The sequence below is a fragment of the Petromyzon marinus genome, chromosome 68 (genome assembly GCF_048934315.1).
Source record: "Petromyzon marinus isolate PM22_M1 ecotype Great Lakes invasive population chromosome 68, UKy_Petmar_22M1.pri1.0, whole genome shotgun sequence".
Classification (NCBI taxonomy): domain Eukaryota; kingdom Metazoa; phylum Chordata; class Hyperoartia; order Petromyzontiformes; family Petromyzontidae; genus Petromyzon; species Petromyzon marinus.
In genome coordinates, this window is record NC_133734.1 from 6875829 (window position 1) to 6897553 (window position 21725).

The 21725-nt window shown below is 52.3% G+C and overlaps 1 protein-coding gene across 1 annotated transcript; it reads left to right on the plus strand.

Moving 5' to 3' along the window:
• Positions 1-273: 273 nt before the first annotated feature.
• LOC116956987 (uncharacterized) lies at positions 274-12291 on the plus strand. The gene is made up of 5 exons (XM_032978904.2): positions 274-2235; positions 3737-3830; positions 4580-4917; positions 7601-7711; positions 10444-12291. The coding sequence occupies exons 1-5, from the start codon at positions 2152-2154 to the stop codon at positions 11077-11079; spliced, it is 1263 nt and encodes a 420-aa protein (XP_032834795.2). The 5' UTR covers positions 274-2151; the 3' UTR covers positions 11080-12291.
• Positions 12292-21725: the final 9434 nt, after the last annotated feature.

The window sequence follows — 21725 nt, forward strand, 5'->3', positions numbered from 1 at the left end:
CCTACATGACATCATAAAAACAGTCTGGGCCACTGGACGGGTTCCGCAGGATTGGAAGAATGCCCTGGTGGTCCCACCCCCCCCCCCCCCCCCTTTAAGAAGGGGGACCGCACAAACTGTAACAATTACAGGGGCATCTCACTCCTCAGTGTGCCGGAAAAGGTCCTGGCAAGGATTTTTCAACATCGCCTTGCTAGGCACGCTGAGGAGAGGCTTGCGGAGCCCCAATACGGTTTCAGGAAAGGGCGGTCCTGCATAGATGCCATATTTTATGTCCGTCTGCTACAGCAGAGGTGTAGGGAATTCCAAAAAGACCTACATCTCTGCTTTATTGACCTGGTCAAGGCCTATGATACAATCAGTAGGCCTGGGCTCTGGGTTATTCTTCGTGCTTTCGGAGTCCCTGACCCTATGCCCACGATCATTAAGGACCTTCATGATGGTGAGCAGGCCCGGGTAAAACTACGTGGCTGGGAGTCAGAGCCATTCCCTGTACACCTTGGACTGCGACAGGGATATCTTCTGGCTCCAACATTATTTACCATCTATTTCAACCACGTAGTTCGTGAAGCCTTCAGTAGCTGTACCGGAAGAATTTCCATCTGGTACAGATACAATGGGAGGCTGATCGATGCCCAGGTGCGGTCAAGGGATGGCTCCCTATTGGTCAACCACGTTATGTATGCCGACGACCTGGTAATCGTCCAAAATTGCGTGACGTCATTTATGGACAGCCCCTAGGGGCGTTACCGCTCGAGTCGCCACACCTCGGGTCACAGCGGATGACGTAGCGGGAGCCGAGGGGCCCACAGTCCGATCAGATTTGAAGCTTTCGTGACTGCAGGAATCCACGCTCTTTGCTTCTTTGGGTAAAGTCATCACGGAGCTAGAAACAAAATAACACAAATCGCGACGTTTCAGGCTCAACACAAGCGGCTGTCATCAGCTGGGACAACCACAGCAAGACAAAATTGCTGAAGTGTGCGAGAGAGCCGCCTTTTCTTACCTCTGTAACCTCGTGCCACGGCAGCTCTCTCACACACTTCAACAATTTTGTCTTGCTTTGGTTGTCCCAGCTGATGACGGCCGCTTGTGTTGAGCCCGAAATGTCGTGATTTGTTTCATTTTGTTTCTAGCTACGTGTTGACTTTACCGAAAGAACCCAAGAGTGTGAGTCGGATAAAATTCCCGACAGAGGCGGTCGTCGCAGCAGCAGCAACGTAGGCAGGAATGAGCGGGACCGGACTATCAGGCACAAGACGTCAGGGCGGATCGGCGCAATCCCACCGCCATGCGTGCTTCCGGCTGCTCGCCACGGTGCCGATGTACAAGAAACATCGCATGGTCGTCATGGAGCATCTGGGTAATTCGGTGTCCCCTGTGCAGGTCACGTGCCAAGGGAGAGAGGAGGGGGCGAGGTGCGGGTGGGGGGAGGAGACGCGGGGGGCACGAGGTGAGACCCCTCCCCTCAATCCCACACTCACTCAATCCCACACTTTCTCAATCCCGCACTCTCTCAATCACACACTCTCTCAATCCCACACTCCCTCAATCCCACACTCCCTCAATCCCACACTCTCTCAATCCCACAATCTCTCAGTCCCACACTATCTCAGTCCCACACTCTCTCAATCCCACACTCCCTCAATCCCACACTCTCTCAGTCTCATACTCCCTCAATCCCACACTCTCTCAATCCCACACTCTCTCAATCCCACACTCTCTCAATCCCACACTCTCTCAATCCCACACTCTCTCAATCCCACACTCTCTCAGTCCCACACTCTCTCAGTCCCACACTTTCTCAATCCCACACTGTCTCATTCTCACACTCTCTCAGTCTCATACTCTCTCATTCTCATACTCCCTCAATCCCACCCTCTCAGTTCCACACTCTCTCAGTCACACACTCTCTCAATCCCACACTCTCTCAGTCTCACACTCTCTCAGTCCCACACTCTCTCAGTTACACACTCTCAGTCACACACTCTCTCAATCCCACACTCCCTCAATCCCACATTATGATGGTGATAATGGTGTTGATGGTAGTGTTGATGGTGGTGCTGGTGGAGGTGCTGCTGATGATGGTGGTGGTGTTGCTGCTGATGGTGATGATGGTGATGATGCTGATATTGATGTCGGTGACGTTGGATGTTTCCAGGCCTGGCGACCATCAACTCGAGTGTGTGGCAGCAGTTGGGGCCTCGAGGAGTGGAGAACTCCGCGGAGTTCCAGGTGAGACCCGGACTGGGGTCGATGTGCACCTTTCTGTTGAGTGGTCCTCGTATTGGTGGTGGTGGTGGTCCTCGTAGTGGTGGTGATAGTGCTGGTGGTGGTGGTTGGAGTGGTGGTGATAGTGGTGGTGGTAGTAGTCGTGGTGGTGGTGGTGATAGTGGTGGTTATAGTGGTGATAGTGGTGGTAGTGGTGGTAGTGGTGGTGGTAGTGGTGTTTGGAGTGGTGGTGATAGTGGTCGTGATAGTGGTGGTGATAGTGGTGATTGTGGTGCTAGTGGTGGTGATAGTGGTGGTGATAGTGGTGGTGATAGTGGTGGTGGTGGTAGTGGTAGTGGTGGTGATAGTGTTGGTGGTAGTGATGGTGATAGTGGTGGTGATGGTGGTAGTGGTGGTGATAGTGGCGGTGGTGATAGTGGTGTGGTGGTGATAGTGGTGTGGTAGTGGTGGTGGTGGCAGTGGTTTTAGTGGTTGTGCCCGTGGTGTTAATGGTGGGGACCAGGAGTGTAGTGGTTAGCGCTACGCTGCTGTGCTATGGACCTGGCGAACCGAGTTCGATTCCCGCTCATGGCCAACACCACCAGTGACCATGATCTGAGCCGGTCCTGGGCCTCCCCTAGGTCGACTCAGCCTCAATTTAGTACCTGGTGCGGTGTCTACTAAACATTGTCACTGGGGAGACAAAGGCAACTAGGCGTAATGCCGGCCTTCATAGGTGCTCGCTAACAACCCTTGCCCTAATAGTCTGTTAAGGCTACATAGAGGACCTTTGTCAATGGTGGTGTTGGTGCTGTGTGTGTGGTGTTCTGAGTGCGGTGCTCTGAGCGCAGTGTTCTGAGCGCGGTGTTCTGAGTGTGGTGTTCTGAGCGCAGTGTTCTGAGCGCGGTGTTCTGAGTGCGGTGTTCTGAGTGTGGTGTTCTGAGTGCGGTGTTCTGAGCGCAGTGTTCTGAGCGCGGTGTTCTGAGTGCGGTGTTCTGAGTGTGGTGTTCTGAGTGCGGTGTTCTGAGTGCGGTGCTCTGAGCGCGGTGTTCTGAGCGCAGTGTTCTGAGCGCGGTGTTCTGAGTGTGGTGTTCTGAGCGCGGTGTTCTGAGCGTGGTGTTCTGAGCGCGGTGTTCTGAGTGCGGTGTTCTGAGTGCGGTGCTCTGAGCGCAGTGTTCTGAGTGTGGTGTTCTGAGCGCGGTGTTCTGAGCGCGGTGTTCTGAGTGTGGTGTTCTGAGTGTGGTGTTCTGAGTGCGGTGTTCTGAGTGCGGTGTTCTGAGTGCGGTGTTCTGAGTGCGGTGTTCTGAGCGTGGTGTTCTGAGTGTGGTGTTCTGAGTGCGGTGTTCTGAGTGCGGTGTTCTGAGCGCGGTGCTCTGAGCGCGGTGTTCTGAGCGCGGTGTTCTGAGCGCGGTGTTCTGAGCGTGGTGTTCTGAGCGCGGTGTTCTGAGCGCGGTGTTCTGAGTGCGGTGTTCTGAGCGCGGTGTTCTGAGTGCGGTGCTCTCTGGGTCTCCGGTGCGAGCCGCAGGGCGCTCTGCTGGAGGCCGCTGCCGTGGAGCTCGGCCTGAATCTCACGGACATGAGGGCCCCCAGCGGATTCCCGGCCCTGCTGCCAACTCCAGGTGAGGCAACGGCACTCGGCCCGTCACCACCCCGGTGGACAAACCACGTCGTGGTGGTGGTGGTAGTGGTGGTAGTGGTGGTAGTAGTGGTGGTCGTGGTGGTGGTCGTGGTGGTGGTAGTGGTGGTCGTGGTGGTGGTAGTGGTGGTGGTCGTGGTGGTGGTAGTGGTGGTCGTGGTGGTGGTAGTGGTGGTGGGAGTGGTGGTGGTGGTAGTGGTGGGAGCGGTGGTGGTCGTGATATTGGGGTAGTAGTGGCAGTGGTGGTGGTAGTGGGGTAGTGGTGGTGGTGGGGTAGTGGTGGTAGTGGGGTAGTGGTGGTAGTGGGGTAGTGGTGGTAGTGGTGGTGGCAGTGGTGGTGGTAGTGGTGGTCGTGGTGGTAGTGGGGTAGTGGTGGTAGTGGTGGTGGTAGTGGTGGTGGTCGTGGTGGTTGGTGGTGGTAGTGGGGTAGTGGGGTAGTGGTGGTAGTGGTGGTGGCAGTGGTGGTGGTCGTGGTGGTAGTGGGGTAGTGGGGTAGTGGTGGTAGTGGTGGTGGCAGTGGTGGTGGTAGTAGTGGTAGTGGTGGTAGTGGACCCCTAGATGCACGTGGTAACGTGGCAATGTGGCCACGTGGTAAGGTGGTAATGTGGCCACGTGGTAACGTGGTAATGTGGCCACGTGGTAAGGTGGTAATGTGGCCACGTGGTAACGTGGTAATGTGGCCACGTGGTAACGGTCTGCGTCTGTGGGTAACGCCCCCCCCTCTCCCCCCAGAGCCGACTCCTCCTCTGCTGTTGCTGCCGGCGGAAATGGCGGAGTTGGAGGCGCAGCTGGAGATGGGCGCCGTGGGGCTTGGCCTGGGTGCAGAGGGGCCGCTCGGCCTGGACGGCCAGGCTATGGAGCTAGGGCCCTCCCTGGGCCTGGACTCCGCGCTGGAGCTGGCGGGGGGAGACGCGGAGGAGGAGGAGGTGCGGGGGTTCGACTCCACGCCGTGGGGCGGAGACGAGAAGAAGGAGGAGGAGGTGCGGGGGTTCGACTCCACGCCGTCGTGGGGTGGAGACGAGAAGGAGGAGGCGTTGGCGTTGCAGGAGGCGCTTGGGGAGAACCGGCAGGTAGGGTCGTGGGCTAACGCGCTGCGCCATGACCCGAGTTTGTGGCCACGACCGCCACCAACACGGCAGTGATTTGTCTGAACAATCGGTCCTGGGCCGCCCCAAGGTCGACTCAGCCTCAAATGAGAAGCTGCTGCGATGCATCGTAAACATCGCCACCGGGGAGACAAAGGCGGCCGGGCGCGGTGGTGGCCACCCACCCTCACGTGTGCCGTGCCGGCCTTCGCATGTGCCGCACACTATCGGCGCTTGCCCCAACAGTCTGTTAAGACTACACGGTGGGGATCTTTGTCTTTGTAGGTGCTGCTCGCTAACACCACTTGCCCCAACAATCTGTTAAGGCTACACAGGGGATCTTTGTCTTTGTGTGCACGACCATCGAGCATCGCTCCCAAAGTGATGTCATCCAATGCCACGTGGCACCGTTTTTGGCAGGAAAAGCGCCTTTGTGACATCATACTAGCGCCACTACTTTGTATTTTCTGAATTTAATTTCGATTAAAATGGAGCTTTTCAGATTAATAAGGCTGTTTGTATTAATCTGAAAATGTCTTTATTTAATTAAAAAAATTCTAAACATAACCTGACTATTCTTGGTTCTTTCGGTAAAGTCACGTAGAAGGGAAACAATAAAATAATAAACATATAAAACAATAAAATTCTCACTATTGTTTCATATTTTTATTATTTTATTGTTTCCCTTCTACGTGACTTTACCGAAAAAACCAAGAATATGAATCCCTGCAGTCACGAAAGCTTTAAATCAAAATATAACCTGACTATTGTACAATACACACACACCAATAATATTACAACAGCCACCATTCACTACTAAGTGGCAGTGACATCACCAAGGCGCTTGTACCAGGCTAGGCGCACTTTAAGTCCACGTGAAATATGGAAGGCTCGCTGCTGGCAAGAGGCCACGGGACAGACTCAGGTGCTATGGGTTGACTGACATGATTGGCAGATGCACCACGTGTGCCCCCTACTGCGCCACCAAGCTGTATTTTATCCACCCCACGCTCCGCTCGTTGTTGTGAGCGTGGCTCCCCCGCCCTCCGTTGTTGCTGGAAAGCGACTGCCTCCAACTGCCCAGTTGCAGCGTCCTCCAAAGAGGCCAATCTTGACACTGCTGCTACCGGTTATTGGCAAGTCCAAATCCTTGTGTACGGCATCTGTCCATCTCTTCTCTGTCCCGTTCCACTCACTCACGCATTCACTCACCCACTCGAACATCAAACCATCTCTACTCTAGCCTGTGCTGTGCTCATTTAGGCTGGGCATGCGGGCCGCATGATCCGTCCAACACCACCCGCGCCTGCCAGAGGAGCTCACCGATAATGAGGACTGTTTCAAGATCTTTAAAGTATCACACACACCCACACGGTACATCAAAGACCCCAGTGTAGGCAGTAATACGCGACTGTTGGGGCAAGTGCCGTTAGTGAGTAGTAACGCCTATGAAGACCGGCATGGCACACGAGGGGGTTGGTGGCCAGCACCGCACCCGACCGCCTTTATCTCTCCAGTGGCGAGATTTACACATCATGACAGGTACTCATATGAGGCTGGGTCGACCGTACATCAAACGCAAACTGTGACCCATGCACAAATACACGCTGCACAATGCAATATTATCACGATTTAGAAATCTTAAGTTGTTGGCTCCACGAAGACCAAGTCGTGCTGGGAACCAGCACAGCCTCTGCTTGGCTCAGAGCAGCTGGTCGCGTCTAAGTACGTGTGTCTGCATCGTCGCACATATTTAGCACGACTGGCTGTTCTGTACAGGCGCCTGCTGGCGGACTTGCGTCAGGCGGATGGAGATTTATAATCACAGGTGAGTGGAGTTTGTCCCTGGCCTGCAATAACGCCGAGTTCAATTTCGATTTAAAGCTTTCGTGACTGCAAGGATTCATCTTCTTTGGTTCTTTCGGTAAAGTCACGTAGAATGAGAATAAAATAATAAATTGATAAAATAAAATAACAATAATATTCTCAGGACGTTTCAGCCACAACACAAGCGGCCTTCATCAGGTGAAGGGGACGAGACTGTCTGGAGGACAGCGCTGGAGTGAGAAAGCCATGCTGAGATCTTCGACCTTTAAGCTGTGTGAGAAGAAACAAAGAGCCTTGACAAAGGAATTAGCATATAATTTAGCATAATCACTCAGCCATTTCAATGCTAAATTCTATGCTAATTCTTTTGTCAAGGCGCTTTGTTTCTTCTCACACAGCTTAAAGGTCGTGATCTCAGCGTGGCTTTCTCACTCCAGCGCTGTGCTCCAGACAGTCTCGTCCCCTTCACCTGATGAAGGCAGCTTGTGTTGTGGCCGAAACGTCGTGAGAATATTATTGTGTTATTTTATTTTATCAATTTATTATTTTATTCTCATTCTACGTGACTTTACCGAAAGAACCAAAGAAGATGAACGCCGAGTTCATTCACCAATCAAGTCCTCCTGCATCAATGAGTTCTAGGGTTGCTGGTGCTATGATACGGTGTCACAGGCGGCATTATCCACGGCGCGGCCATCCCCTCCACCGCTGCCCATACATTGTGCTCTGAGGATTCCAGGGTGGTGTCGCTGTGCTTGGCTGTGACTCCGTGGTGTGGCTCTCTGGTGTGATTCTGCGTGGCTCTAACTCTGCGCTGTGGCTCTGCGTGGCTCCCGTGCAGCTGAGCGCCGCCCTGGAGCGGAGGGACGCTGAGGCACGGAGGCTGCGTGCCAGGAACTTGCGACTCCGCCAGCTAGCAGAGAGCGCACGGACACTGAGCGCCACGCTGGAGGTGAGGTGCCACACTCACTCACTCACACTCACTCACACTCACTCACTCACACTCACTCACTCACACTCACTCACTCACACTCACTCACTCACACACTCACTCACTCACACTCACTCACACTCACTCACACTCACTCACACTCACTCACTCACACTCACTCACTCACACACTCACTCACTCACACTCACTCACACTCACTCACACTAACTCACACTCACTCACACTCACTCACTGACACTCAACAACAACTGCCATTCACCACTAAGTGGCGGTGGTGTCATCACGGCGCTTGTGCCAGGCTATGTGCACATTGAGGCCACGTGAAGTGTCGAATGCCTGCCGGCAGGAGGTCATGGGGCAGACCCAAGTGCCACGGGTCGACTGACTGAGATGACCGAGACGGCTGGCTGATGCACCACCTGTGCCCCCTACTGTGCCAACCTGCTGTGCTTTAGCCACCCGGCGCTCCGCTCGTTGTTGTGAGCGCCGCTCCTCCGCCCTCCATTGTTGTTGGAGGGCGACTGCCTCCAACTGCCCAGTAGGGTCGTTCACGAGACTCCTCCACAGAGGCCGATCTTAACACAGCTGGTACCAGTCATTGGCAAGTCCACTCAGCTTCACATTCTCTTGTACCACATCACTCCATCTCTTCTCTAGCCTGTGCCGCGCCTGTTTAGCCCCCTCTCTCCAGCCGAACAAGAGCTGTTTAGGCATTCGGTAGCTGGGCATGCGGGCTACATGACCCAGCCAACGTAGCCTTGCCTGTCGGAGGAACTCACCAATGAGACTTTGTGCAGATCTTTAAAGGATTTATGAGTTCCTCACACACTCCAGCCTGGTTAAACCCAGGATTGATCGTTGGCAGGCAAGCCTAAATGTTTATAACCGGCGAAGATGTTCCATTAGGGGGGTCCACGTTTTGCAAGCATAGAGAAGAAAGGGCATGACTGTGGCCGAGAAGATCTGAAGCTTCTTATGGAGTGACAGACCATGTAGCTTCCACACTGCGTTATGCAACCGATGAAAAGTTAATGCTGCTCGGCTGATTGGGAGTGAGACCTCTACTGTCAAACCGGAGCCGTTCATGAGCACACTGCCCAAGTATGGAAAACTCTCCACTTTCTCCACAACTGCCCTATCACCAATTCTGAGTTGTGGGGGTGGAATGTATGATGGTACAAAATACCCAGGCAGGTGCTTAGTTTTGGTGGGGCTGATGTTAAGGCCCCACCTCTTAGTGGCACGCTCTAGGTTAAGCAGCTGCGCCTCCAACCCCTCTGAGTGAGCAGCAATTGCCAGATCATCGGCATACGTAACATGTTTGACCAATAGGGAGCCATCCCTTGACCACACCCGGGCATCGATCAGCCTCCCATTATATCTGTACCAGAAGGAAATTCCCCAGGTACAGCCATCAACGGCTTCACGAACTACGTGTTCAAAATAGATGTTAAATAATGTGGGAGCCAGAGGACATCCCTGTCGCACACCAAGGTGAACAGGGAATGGCTTCGACTCCCGGCCACGTAGTTTTAGCCGGGCCCGCTCACCATCATGAAGATCCTTAATGATCATGAGCAGAGAGTCAGGGACTCCGAAAGCACGAAGAGTAACCCAGAGCCCAGGCCTATTGATAGTATCATAGGCGTTGACCAGGTCAATAAAGCAAAGATGTAGGCCTTGTTGGAATTCACTACACCTCTGCTGTAGCAGACGGACAGAAAATATGGCATCTGTGCAGGACCGCCCTTTCCTGAAACCACATTGGGGCTCCGCAAGCCTCTCCTCAGTGTGCCTGGCAAGGCGATGTTCATTAATCCTTGCCCCGACCTTTCCCGGCACACTGAGGAGTGAGATGCCCTTGTAGTTGTTACAGTCTGTGCGGTCCCCCTTCTTAAAGAGGGTCCAGACTTGTTATGATTTCATGTAGGGCATTCTATGTGCAAACGCCATCTTTCCTCAGCAATTCGCTTGGGAGATCATCTCTGTCCGGTGCCTTTTCTGGTCTCAGACTCTGGATCACCTTCAATAATTCTTCAACATATGGCACTTCAGCCAGCCACTCACAGGGAGCGACTTCTTCTTCCAATATTTGTGGCAGGAAGGGCTGGGCTCACTCGTCGGTTTACAGCCACTCAGGTCCTGTGTGCATCTCTCCATCTGCAATACCAAACACACAAATCAATCAATTAATACAAATCGGACGATGATAGAAACCTTTCTCACAATAACACCGGAGGTTGTTAAGATGTCCAAACACCAGACAGACACCGATCACGACCAGGCATCATCAAGTCTGCATGAACCACACAGACTTGAAACTGATTGGCTCACAGCAGAGCCACAGCCTCCCCTGTGGCTCTCCGTCACCGATGCTACCCAGTAAAGAACACCAACAGACGAACAGTACAAGGACAATGCAAACTCCAACGCATTAATCTTTCAGGGTATGCAGTTTATCTCTTGTCGGCCGGTGAAGAGGCAACAATAGTTCTGCAGTTCTTTATAGATTGAGATGTTTCCAGCCAACTCGTGATGAGCGGCCACCATTCACGTGGACCGGAGCGCCCAGTTAAACCCCAGAGAGGAGCACTGTGTGTCACACTTTGATCCACCGCGCTCTGCAGTGCACTGCCCGCACCTCTGATTAACGTGGTTATGTACTGTGAAAAATAAGTTCAACAAAAATACATTGCCTCCCTATTGACCTCCATCCCTCCCTCCCCACACAGAATCTGTCCCAGGAATGGCCAGGGCTGGCTGAGTGTCCCCAGCAGCCAGAGCAGGGCCTGAGTGGCCAGGCCGTGAGTCGTGCCGAGGGTCGCATGAGGGACCTGCTGGAGGAGGCATCGCGCTGCGTCCTGCAGCTCGACCCCTCCTCCACCTCCTCCTCTATCTTTCCTCCTTCCCCCTTCCCCCTCTACCCCCCTCTTCCTCCTCCGCACTCCTCCTGCCTCACTCCTCCCAGGGAGTCCAAACGCCGCCGCCTCGAACGGGGGGGCGGCCCCGAGGCGGTGGGCGACCGCTCGTGCCGGCGGCTTCGCGGCAGCGACGCCGCCGGCACCGCCGACCGCGCGCACACCGACGTCGCCGTCGACGCCGCGGCGAGGCGCGCGGTTGGGGGTGGCCCCCCCCCTCCCCTCTCTGCCCCCGCGCTGCACGGCCGCTTTGCGGGCTTCGTGACGACATCGCCGCCGCGAGCGACGCTCCGGGAGCCCGGGGGAGATGACGAGGGGGGGGGGGCCGGGTTCCGCGCGAGCGTCCGCGAGCACGGCACGGCCAGGACGCTCGTCTTCCGGCGTGCCATCGCGCTCGTGGCCTGGGCCGCCGCCGAGGGCCGCTACCGCTTCCGCTGGCAGCCCACGTGAGCCACGCCGTCGTTGTGATCATCACCGGTGTGGACATCGTGGACATCATCGTTGGTGTCAATACCCAGGAACTGACGAACCCGGACGAGGAACTCATTAACCCAGACTAGGAACTCCTGAACCCGGACTAGAACCTAGAGCAGGGTGCTTAGCGTGGGGCTGCCCCTCAAGAGCGTGGGTCCGGACCGCTTTAGAAGCTGCACTTTGGTCGCAGGCATGTGGAATGGTGACAAGGCTGGCTCCCGTAATGGGAACGTGGAAATCCTACTGCTGGCTCATCGCCCGCTCAGGATCAACAGCCCCTCCTCAAGCGGGGGTCCCCGACGAACGCTTGGCAAGAGATCTCGTCAATGAATGCCACATGAGGTGGTCATGCTGTGAGCCCTCCCCTGTTGAGGTTAGGGCTCTGCTGATAGCAACGCGGCCGACTCTGACATGAGTAAACCTATTACCCCGATGCTACATATTAACTTATTGCTTAATTTATTTTCGTATTTATTTTCGGCCCCCCCAAGATCAAGAAAAGTTTTGCCAAGGCAAATATCATTTGTGTTGTGTGATGCAAGCTGTACTTGTGTAGTGTCAGCAGAGTGGGAGGCAAGGGTTTCAGGAGCACCTTCTTTATTAACATCTTCAGGTTCACCCTCGCGCTCTCCCTCGTCATCTAGCCTTGCCTTAACACAACCCTGACCGTGTTACACTGACGGTGCCGACGGAGACAGCCAACAACTATCCAGCGGCGCAATATTTAGTGAAGACGGCAGCAATGAAGGCGGCGAAGACAACTGCGACGACGATGAGACGAGTCCACTTCCCAAAACCGGCAGCCACGAGCTCCCGTTCTCAGCTGCTTTTATGCTACCCGGCGCGACCTGGCTCCGCCCTGGCCACGCCTCCCTTCTCGAACACACCAGCGGGTTCCAGGGGCTTCCAGATGAGGTCTTCCATGACCCTTGTCCCAGCTCCTCCGCCCTGCCAACACAACCGCGTATACACTCACGGGCGTGTGTGCTGCTCTTCCACCGCTGTTGCCGTTGCTGAACAACAGTCGGCGCTATTACACTACACTTGTATAAGCTATTGTAGAGCTAGAATATTCATAGTCGTGATCATAATAATATATCTATGTACACCTGGCGTGTGAGATAAATGTGTGCACTTTAATTTATCGGTGCTTTTGTGCAAATTTTAATAAATTATTTGTTAATTTTCTTTGGTTAACGCTGGGTTTATACTACTGTCACATATTGGGTGTCTGACTGTTCTGAGTCTGAGTGAGTGCAGCAATTCCTCGAAATGAAAAAATTATGCATTAAAAAATGTATTTGTAGGTGAACGGAATTTTAGATGGCAAGTGCCTTGAGATCAAACACGGAGCACGCGGGAGGCTGCATCGTCCATCCATTGCTGGACGTCTGTGAAAAATAACTTTGTAGTTGATCAGATTCCCTCTGCAGTCTATCCCCACAGTGCAACAGTAATGCCTCCACATCACCTCACAAGTCACTCCGACGTGTTTTGGTGAGTTAAATGAATGATGCAGTCGTCTTAAGATGTATGTTGCTAATTATCCTTATTTATGCATAGTTAAAAGTGATATATGTGGGCGTGTGGATGTTTAGATGAGGAGTAGAAGTCGAAATGACTGTCCGGGGGTAAAGCCATTTCCGATTTAAGACATTCCCGTTTACGTCTGGAAAACGGAATGTGGAGTGAGTGGCGTAGAATGCGCGTGGTGGTGGTGGTGGTGGTTGATGTTCGTGATGCACATTTTATGCAAAATGTGCTTTGAGGAAAATTGTCAGAGGAGCGGCAAAGTGGACCGGTTTGTCGCAGGATCGCTCCCTGGGATGCAGCAGCTGTGGAGGCAGCGGCGATGGTTGATGACGATTGATAATGATTGATGACGATTGATAATGATTGATGACGATTGATAATGATTGATGACGATCGATAATGATTGATGACGATTGATGATGGTTGATTATAGTTGATGGTGATTGATGATGGTTGGTGGTGATTGATGATGGTTGCTGGTGATTGATGATGGTTGATGGTGATTGATGATGGTTGATGGTGATTGATGATGGTTGATGGTGATTGATGATGGTTGATGGTGATTGATGATGTTTGATGGTGATTGATGATGGTTGATGGTGATTGATGATGGTTAGTGGTGATTGATAATGGTTGATGGTGATTGATGGTAATTGATGATGGTTGATGGTGATTGATGATGGTTGATGGTGATTGATGATGGTTGGTGGTGATTGATGATGGGTGATGATGAATGATGATGGTTGATGGTGATTGATGATGAGTGATGATGAATGATGATGGTTGATGATGGGTGATGATGGGTGATGACGGTTGATGATGGTTGATGATGATTGATGGTGATTGATGATGGTTGATGGTGATTGATGATGGTTGGTGGTGATTGATGATGGTTGATGGTGATTGATGATGGTTGGTGGTGATTGATGATGGTTGATGGTGATTGATGATGGTTGGTGGTGATTGATGATGGGTGATGATGAATGATGATGGTTGGTGGTGATTGATGATGGGTGATGATGAATGATGATGGTTGATGGTGATTGATAATGGGTAATGATGAATGATGGTTGATGGTGATTGATGATGGGTGATGATGAATGATGATGGTTGATGATGGGTGATGATGGGTGATGACGGTTGATGATGGTTGATGATGGTTGATGATGGCTGATTGATGGTGATTGATGATGGTTGATGATGGTTGATGGTGATTGATGATGGTTGGTGGTGATTGATGATGGTTGATGGTGATTGATGATGGTTGGTGGTGATTGATGATGGTTGGTGGTGATTGATGATGGTTGGTGGTGATTGATGATGGTTGATGGTGATTGATGATGGTTGATGGTGTTTGATGATGGTTGATGGTGATTGATGATGGTTGATGGTGATTGATGATGGTTGGTGGTGATTGATGATGGTTGATGGTGATTGATGATGGTTGATGGTGATTGATGATGTTTGATGGTGATTGATGATGGTTGAGGATGGGCGATGATGGGTGATGGTGATTGATGGTGATCGATGATGGTTGATGATCGTGATTGATGATGGTTGATGGTGATTGATGGTGATTGATGATGGTTGATGACGGTTGATGATGATTGATGGTGATTGATGATGGTTGATGGTGATTGATGATGGTTGGTGGTGATTGATGATGGTTGGTGGTGATTGATGATGGTTGATGGTGATTGATGATGGTTGGTGGTGATTGATGATGGGTGATGATGAATGATGATGGTTGATGGTGATTGATGATGGGCGATGATGAATGATGATGGTTAATGATGGGTGATGACGGTTGATGATGGTTGATGATGGTTGATGGTGATTGATGATGGTTGATGAACTCTCGTTCGTAATGGACTCGCCCAATCCACCCCCTGCTCCCTTCCTCCGGGAGGGGGGGATTCATTCATAATTCACTCATTCACTCGCTCACTCCCCGTCTCTCTCTCTTTAATAAATAAATAAAACCTGCTGTCGATGTGGCGCTTTGTTTGTTTCGGTACAGGTTGTGTGGTGCTAATTTGTTTGTGGCAGTGCCGATTGCACTCACTGTTGGTTGGTGGGTCTTTGGAAAGCCGTAAACTGTTGGCAGTTTTGAGGCCCTTGGTTTGATCGGATTTTGCCCCTCCTTGGCAATGATTGCAGCCGTTTTGAGTTCTAAGGCATTGGTTGGGTCTCTGTTTTCAGTTCTAAAGCATTGGTTGGGTCTCGTTCCATTTAAAGGTCGGTACCTCAGTCTAGTAAATCTCTGATTTTGTTATCATATTCCCCACCGGACATCAAGACTGTTGATCGACCTTTGTCAGCAGCAAGAATAATAAGAGTATATTTGTTTCAACTCCCTTGAGGCTTTTGCCTCACTGACAAACGCACAACCACAGCTGCCACTGCTCTTGTCCGGGAGTCCTAATTCCAATTTCGGGAGTCTGAATTTTACATCGTGGAGGCAAAATTTCGACGCCATGGAATTTAGACTCCTGTAGCCATAATTAGAGGTAAGGGTCACGGCTCTTAGGTTAGGTCTATATAATCAGGGCTGTAGGGTTGAGGTGGCTATAGGTGCATTACAGGTTAGGGTCATGGATATAGGGTCAAGGTTATATGGTTGAGGTGTCTATATGTGCATTACAGGTTATGGTCAGTGCTATAAGGTCAGGGCTGTAGGGTTGAGGTGGCTATAGGTGCACTGTAGGTTTTACACAAGTCATGTGATGTACTATTGTGGACAAACGCACAACTCCAGCTGCTGCATCGGACAAAATAACCGAGCAGAGGGACAGCCTCCACGTAGCCGCCTCTCCACACAAAAATAGGAGTGGTTCTACGCATCACGTCAGCCGCACGACTTTCCGAGAGTGCAGCTCATCAGCAGCAGCACTGATACATCACAAGCAACAGGTTTAGGGTTTAGGTTAGGGGTTCGGGTGAGGTGTTAAGGTTATGGGTGAAGGTTAGGGTTAGTTGTCAAGGTTAGGGCTAGGGTTAAGGGATAGGGATAGGGTTAGGGATAGGGATTAGAGTTTAGGGTTAGGGTTTAGGGTTAGGGTTGGGTTTAGAGATAGGTTTAGGGTAAAAGGTTAGTGTTTTGATTTTGCGTTAGGGTTTAGGGTTAGGTTAGGGTGAGGTTAGAGTTTGGGTTGTGTTAGAATTAGGGTTTAGGGTTGGGTTAGGGTTTAGGGTTAGGTTGGGGTTAGGGTTGGGTTAGGGTTATAGGTTAGTGTTAGGGTTAGGGTAGTTAGGGGTTATGGTTTGGGTTCGGTTGTGTTAGGGTTAAGGTTTAGGGTTAGAGTTCGGTTAGGGTTAGGGGTTAGGGTCTGGGTCAGAGGGTTAGGGTTTGGGTTAGGGGTTAGTTTTACGGGTTAGGGTTAAGGGTTGGAGTTAGGGGTTAAGCTTATGGTAAGGGGTTAGGGTTAGTGGTTAGGGCTTAGGGTTAGGGATAGGGTTAGGGCTCGATTATTCTGACTCACTACTCTCCGGCACATCTGGCAAGAAACATTACTAAGCTGCAGCGAGTACAAAATTATTTGGCAGGCATCATGACGGGTACTGCAAAATCCGACCATGTCTGTCCATTGCTCGCCGAACTGCATTGGCTTCCTATTGCCGAACTCATACATATGTAGTGCCGTGAATTTACTCGGACGACAACCGTCCCTTTTTCCGCCGTCACTTTTATTCCATCGCTCCGTACACACAGTAATTCTCTCCGTGCTCCGCCAACTCGGACACTCCGATTTACTTCAGCATCATCCGTGCATCCCCTTCCACACCCAGTGTTTCTTCGCCTATCTCTTCACACACAGTGTCTTCCCTTCCACACACAGTGGTTCATCTTCTATCTCCTCACACACAGTATCGCCGCTATCTCTTCACACGCAGTGACTTCCCTTCCACACACAGTGGTTCGTCTTCTATCTCCTCACACACAGTATCGCCGCTATCTCTTCACACGCAGTGACTTCCATCTATTTACACACAGTGACTCTATCTATCTTCGCTAACGCTGACTCTCCCTATCGCTATTTACTGTCTTTGGGGTCCGGCTCTCTATCTATTCTTCCCTAACATTTCCAGCTGTCTTCTTCGTATCTCTTCACCTCTCGCCAACAACTGCCCAGCAACAACTCTCCAGCAACAACTCTCCAACAGCAACTCCCCTCCGTTCAAACCACCTCGCGTTTTATCCCCTCTCGCATTAGCCTTAATTAATTGCCACGTGGCTCGCTGGCCGTTTCCCGCCAGCCCGCACCTGTCCCCTTCATCAGACATTCAGACGCCACCACTTAACGCTAACAGCCTCTCGACCACGACTCCCTTAATTACTTGGGTTTGTTTACGCCACTCGCGACTCGACCACCTGTTCGACCTCGTGTGACCCGTTCTCCTTGTCTGTCTGTATGTACTGTATATGGCCAATTCCTATGCGCATTATCTACTGCACTACATCACCCCCCCCCCCCCCCCCCCCCCCGTGATGAAAGAACCTAGCCGTCCCCGGCTACGATATACTCGAATTGGAGTAGTGGAGTGAAGCGGACGGAACGATGACAACATATATACATAACGCATTTGCAATATACAACCATTTTGTACAATCACGCAACGAAACGCACACAACACCTTTATACAGAATTCCCAACCCCCAAAGTCAATGTATTGTATTCCTCCTGGAACGGGTTCCCGCTGCCGGTCCATCTCCCCTGCACGGGATACCCTGCGGTAAGGGAGGGCCTCGCTCGTCTTGCCAATGAACCCTACGCCCATCCCTGTCCCAGCGACACTCAGCTGGCGGGGCTGTCCGTCGTTCCCGGTCGGGACGGCCATTGGTCCGGATCCGTGGCCGTTCAATCTGCGTCCGGTCGGTAACCCTGCCCAAAAAGGGCGATCCTGCAGGCACACGGGGGGCAGATCTCTGGGACACGCGCACTTGTGACCTCCCCACAGGTTCGTCGGACACATCCAATACAGGCCGCTCTCGGATGGGGGATGACGCATCATATGGTAACACAAATTTCTTCAGGCGCGACGGGTGAACAAACCATGTCCGACGACCGAATTTTATTCGCACACTCTGATCCCGTAAAACCTCCACAATATCAACGGGCCCCTGCCAGGGGCGGTGAAATTTCGGGGACGTTCCCACCGGCACCATGGGGCAGTGCAACCAGGCTTTATCTCCAACACTTCATGGCTCTCGTGGCCGCTGCCTGCCAAACAATCTTTCGTTAGTGGCTTGTCGTCGTGCCGTATTTTGCAATGCAGCCTCTCGGGCTTCCCTTAGACGGTCCAAAGCCACCTGCATCGGAGCAGGCACCGTCGTAGATTTCTCCCGTTTTCGAATTCCCAATTTCACAATAGCCGGCGCTTCCGGTTCCCGTCCATACATCAGAAAAAATGGCGAGTACCCCGTTGAGGCATGCGGGGCCAATCTATACGCGGCCAGCGTCGCTGCAAAATGCAGATCCCAATCATCTTGAGCGGTGTTTACTTGGTGACAAAGCATGGACGTCAGCGTCCTATGCAGCCGCTCGACCATCCCGTCAGTCTGCGGGTGATACGGGGACGTCCGGATCTTTTTGGTCCCCAGCGAGTCACACACGTCCTTAATCAATTTCGATGAAAAATTTCTGCCTTGGTCAGTAAGCAAATGTTCCGGGGCCCCCTTATCTAATACGTATCCATTCAAGAAAGCCTCAGCGATCGACGGCGCTGACTGGTCTACTAGCGGCCATGCCATCGGCCAACGAGTTAAGTATTCCACCCCGAAGAGCAAATATCTGTGCCCTCGGGGGGTGACGGGAAACGGACCCAAAATATCCAGTGCCACAATTTCGTTCACTCTCGAAACTTGAATCGATTGCAAAGGGACACGATATGGCCGTGCCGGCGCTTTCCTCCGTGCACATTCCTGGCACGCTTTTACATGCTGTTTCACATCGTTAAACATTCCCGGCCAGTAAAATTCACTCCCCACCGTCAACGCGGTCTTCTTCTCCCCCAGATGCAGCAATTTCTCATGTACCTCGTTAATCAGTTTCCCCCACAACACCTTCGGGACAAGAATACAAAATTTTTGTGCTTCCACATCCCAGCGAACAAGCAACCCCTCCGTTAACATCAAAAATGGGCGATCCTCCAATCCCCTTGAACGAAAGGCACGCAGCCTCATCCTGGTCAGCGAGGAATCTTCCACCTGCAGTTGCTTCCACTGCTTCAATGACAACCCCAACAGTCCAATTTCTGCTCCAGGGACTATCCCTGGCACCCCCGAACCCGCTGCAGCGACCGTTTGCGGAACCTCCTGCAGTGGCGGGCCGCAACGCACCGAGCCCTCTTTGCACCGACACGTCTCAGCCGGTCGCGGCAACCTCGACAAAGCATCCGCGTTTACATGGTGCGTCCCTTTCCTATGCTGGATCGTGAAAGAGTACTCCTGGAGGGTCTCAATCCAGCGAGCCATTTGCCCCGATGGCTGATCCACGCACAGCGAGTACTGTAGCACCGCGTGATCAGTGCGGATCAAAAATTCCCTGCCGTATAGATACGGTCGGTACTGGCGCACAAAATGGACAATCGCCAATAATTCCCTACGCGTCACACAGTATTTTTGCTCCGCCGGCGATAACACCCGGCTGCCATATGCTACCACTCTCTCGATGCCATCAACCATTTGTGACAAAACCGCGCCTATGCCCGTATCACAGGCATCCGTGTCAAGTATAAACTGCTTCGTAAAATCCGGGTATCCCAACGGTGGTGCATCCGCCAGTGCGGCCCGCAACGCTTCAAACGATTTTTGTTCAGCAATCCCCCATTGAAACTTTACACCTTTCCCGGTCAGCGTATGCAATGGTCGAGCAATCGTGGCAAAGTCCTTAACGAACTGCCGATAATACGACGCAAAGCCCACAAAGCTACGCACTTCCCCTGGTGTTTTCGGCACTGGCCATGTACGCACACAACTCGTCTTCTCCGGATCAGTGGCCACTCCTGACGCACTAACGACGTGCCCCAAATACTTCACCGATGTTCTCAACAATTGGCACTTCTGTGGTTTAAATTTCAATCCAGCGCGCCGCACTCTGCCAAAAACGGCGCGCAGCCATTGCAAATGTTCATCGAAATTCCTACTGAAAACAATCACATCATCTAAATATATCAAACATGACTCCCACTGCAGGCCCGACAACACGAGTTCCATTAATCGCTGGAAGGTCGCCGGCGCTGAGTGGAGTCCCATCGGGAGCACGTTAAATTGATACAATCCTTGTGGTGTCCGAAATGCCGTTTTAGGTCTTGACTCTTTATCCAGGGGCAATTGCCAAAAGCCCGACAACAAATCGAGAGTCGAAAAGATTCTGGCGCCGGACAGGGCGTCCAGCGAATCATCAATTCGTGGAAGCGGGTACGTTTCCGCCACCGAAACTTTATTCAATTTCCGATAGTCAACACAAAATCGCATGGTTCCGTCACGTTTTTTAACGAGGACAATAGGGGCTCCCCACGGGCTGGACGATGGGGCGATAATATCCTGCTCTAGCATTTCATCAACAGATCGCCGAATACATTATTTCCCAAGAGGACCTACACAATGCGAATTTAACCTGATCGGGGGTGCGTTTCCCGTGTCAAAACGATGCTGCAACAACGTCGTTCGACCCACGTCGTATTTCCCTGAGCTGAACACATCCTTAAATTCCACTAGCAACGCATGCAACCTCGACCGTTGCACAGGCGATAACTCTGGGTTTTGTTCGTAAAGATCCCTTAACCATTCCGGATCGTCCTCCTCCCTTGACAACATTTCATCCTGCCCCGTAGCAAAACATGTTTTTGTTTCTGGACCCGGCGCACCCGTTGCGTGCGCCAACGTAGTGCCCCCTTGAATAGCAACCTCTTCGTGCCCCGCGTTTATAATTTGAATGAAGGGATCACAATAAGTTAGTATTATGGTCAAAGCTCCTACCACGGTGGGCATTCTCGACACAGCATTTGAGGGTGTCAACAGCACTCCCTCCTGTAGCTCATCCAAAGACAATTCCTTCTTTAACCGTAGCGGTACCAATATTTGCGATGCAGGCGGGACGCGCACGGTGCGGCTCACCACGGCCTGCACCACAGCGTTCGCCGCCGCAAATTTCGAAGGCGTCCCCAAAAATTTCATACATTTCCCCGACGGGAATTCCAAACAACCTTTTTCCACTGAAATCTTAATTGGCATCTTTTGCAAAAAATCCGTGCCCAACAAACACGGTATCACCAAGGCCGTTGAAACCAAAACACTTCCTGTCACAATAACCTCCCCAATTTGAATTGTCGCAACCACGCAGCCCATAATGCCCAAACTACCCCCGTTTGTCGCTACACATGGCCCTTCCACTGGCGCTAACGATCCAGGCGACGTCGGCAGCGACCGAAAAGTTTTCAACGAAATGAGAGTTGCCGACGCCCCGGTATCCACAATAACCCGTACCATAACACCTTGAATACATGCCATCACATCCGACGATCCCGGCGCGGCCACCAACACATGATGTACCAACGCACCCCACATATCCCGGCCATGCGTCCTATCCGAACCCGATGAATACGGTGGAGATGACGCGGATGAGTGATGTGGATAGGGCGGCCATGTATTGAATGCATCTCGACTCACCCGGGATCCTTGGTCTTGGGGGAACCGCCCGCCGTAGTTGTTCGGCGTCCATGGAGGACCACCTCTTCGTCTCCAGCAGTCGCGGAGGAGATGACCCCTCCGCCCGCACTCGTAGCATGTCCGATGCACGCTGTCTCCATATGCCCCGGGACGATGCCGTCGGTCTCCGGTCGATACTCCGGCCGCCGCTGCCATCGGCGGCGCCTCGTCCACCACCACCGCCACCGTGCTCGCAGCCCCGGCAGGGGTCGTCAGCGACGGCTGCACTACCACTGCCGCTGGTTCGTCTCGTATATCAAGGTTGACTTGTATGTTCCTGGCGATCAGCAACGATGACACGTCGTCGTCATCATCCTTGACCGGGAGCGACAAGACGATTTTCATTTCCTTCGCCAGCTGTAACATCTTCTCTTGCAGC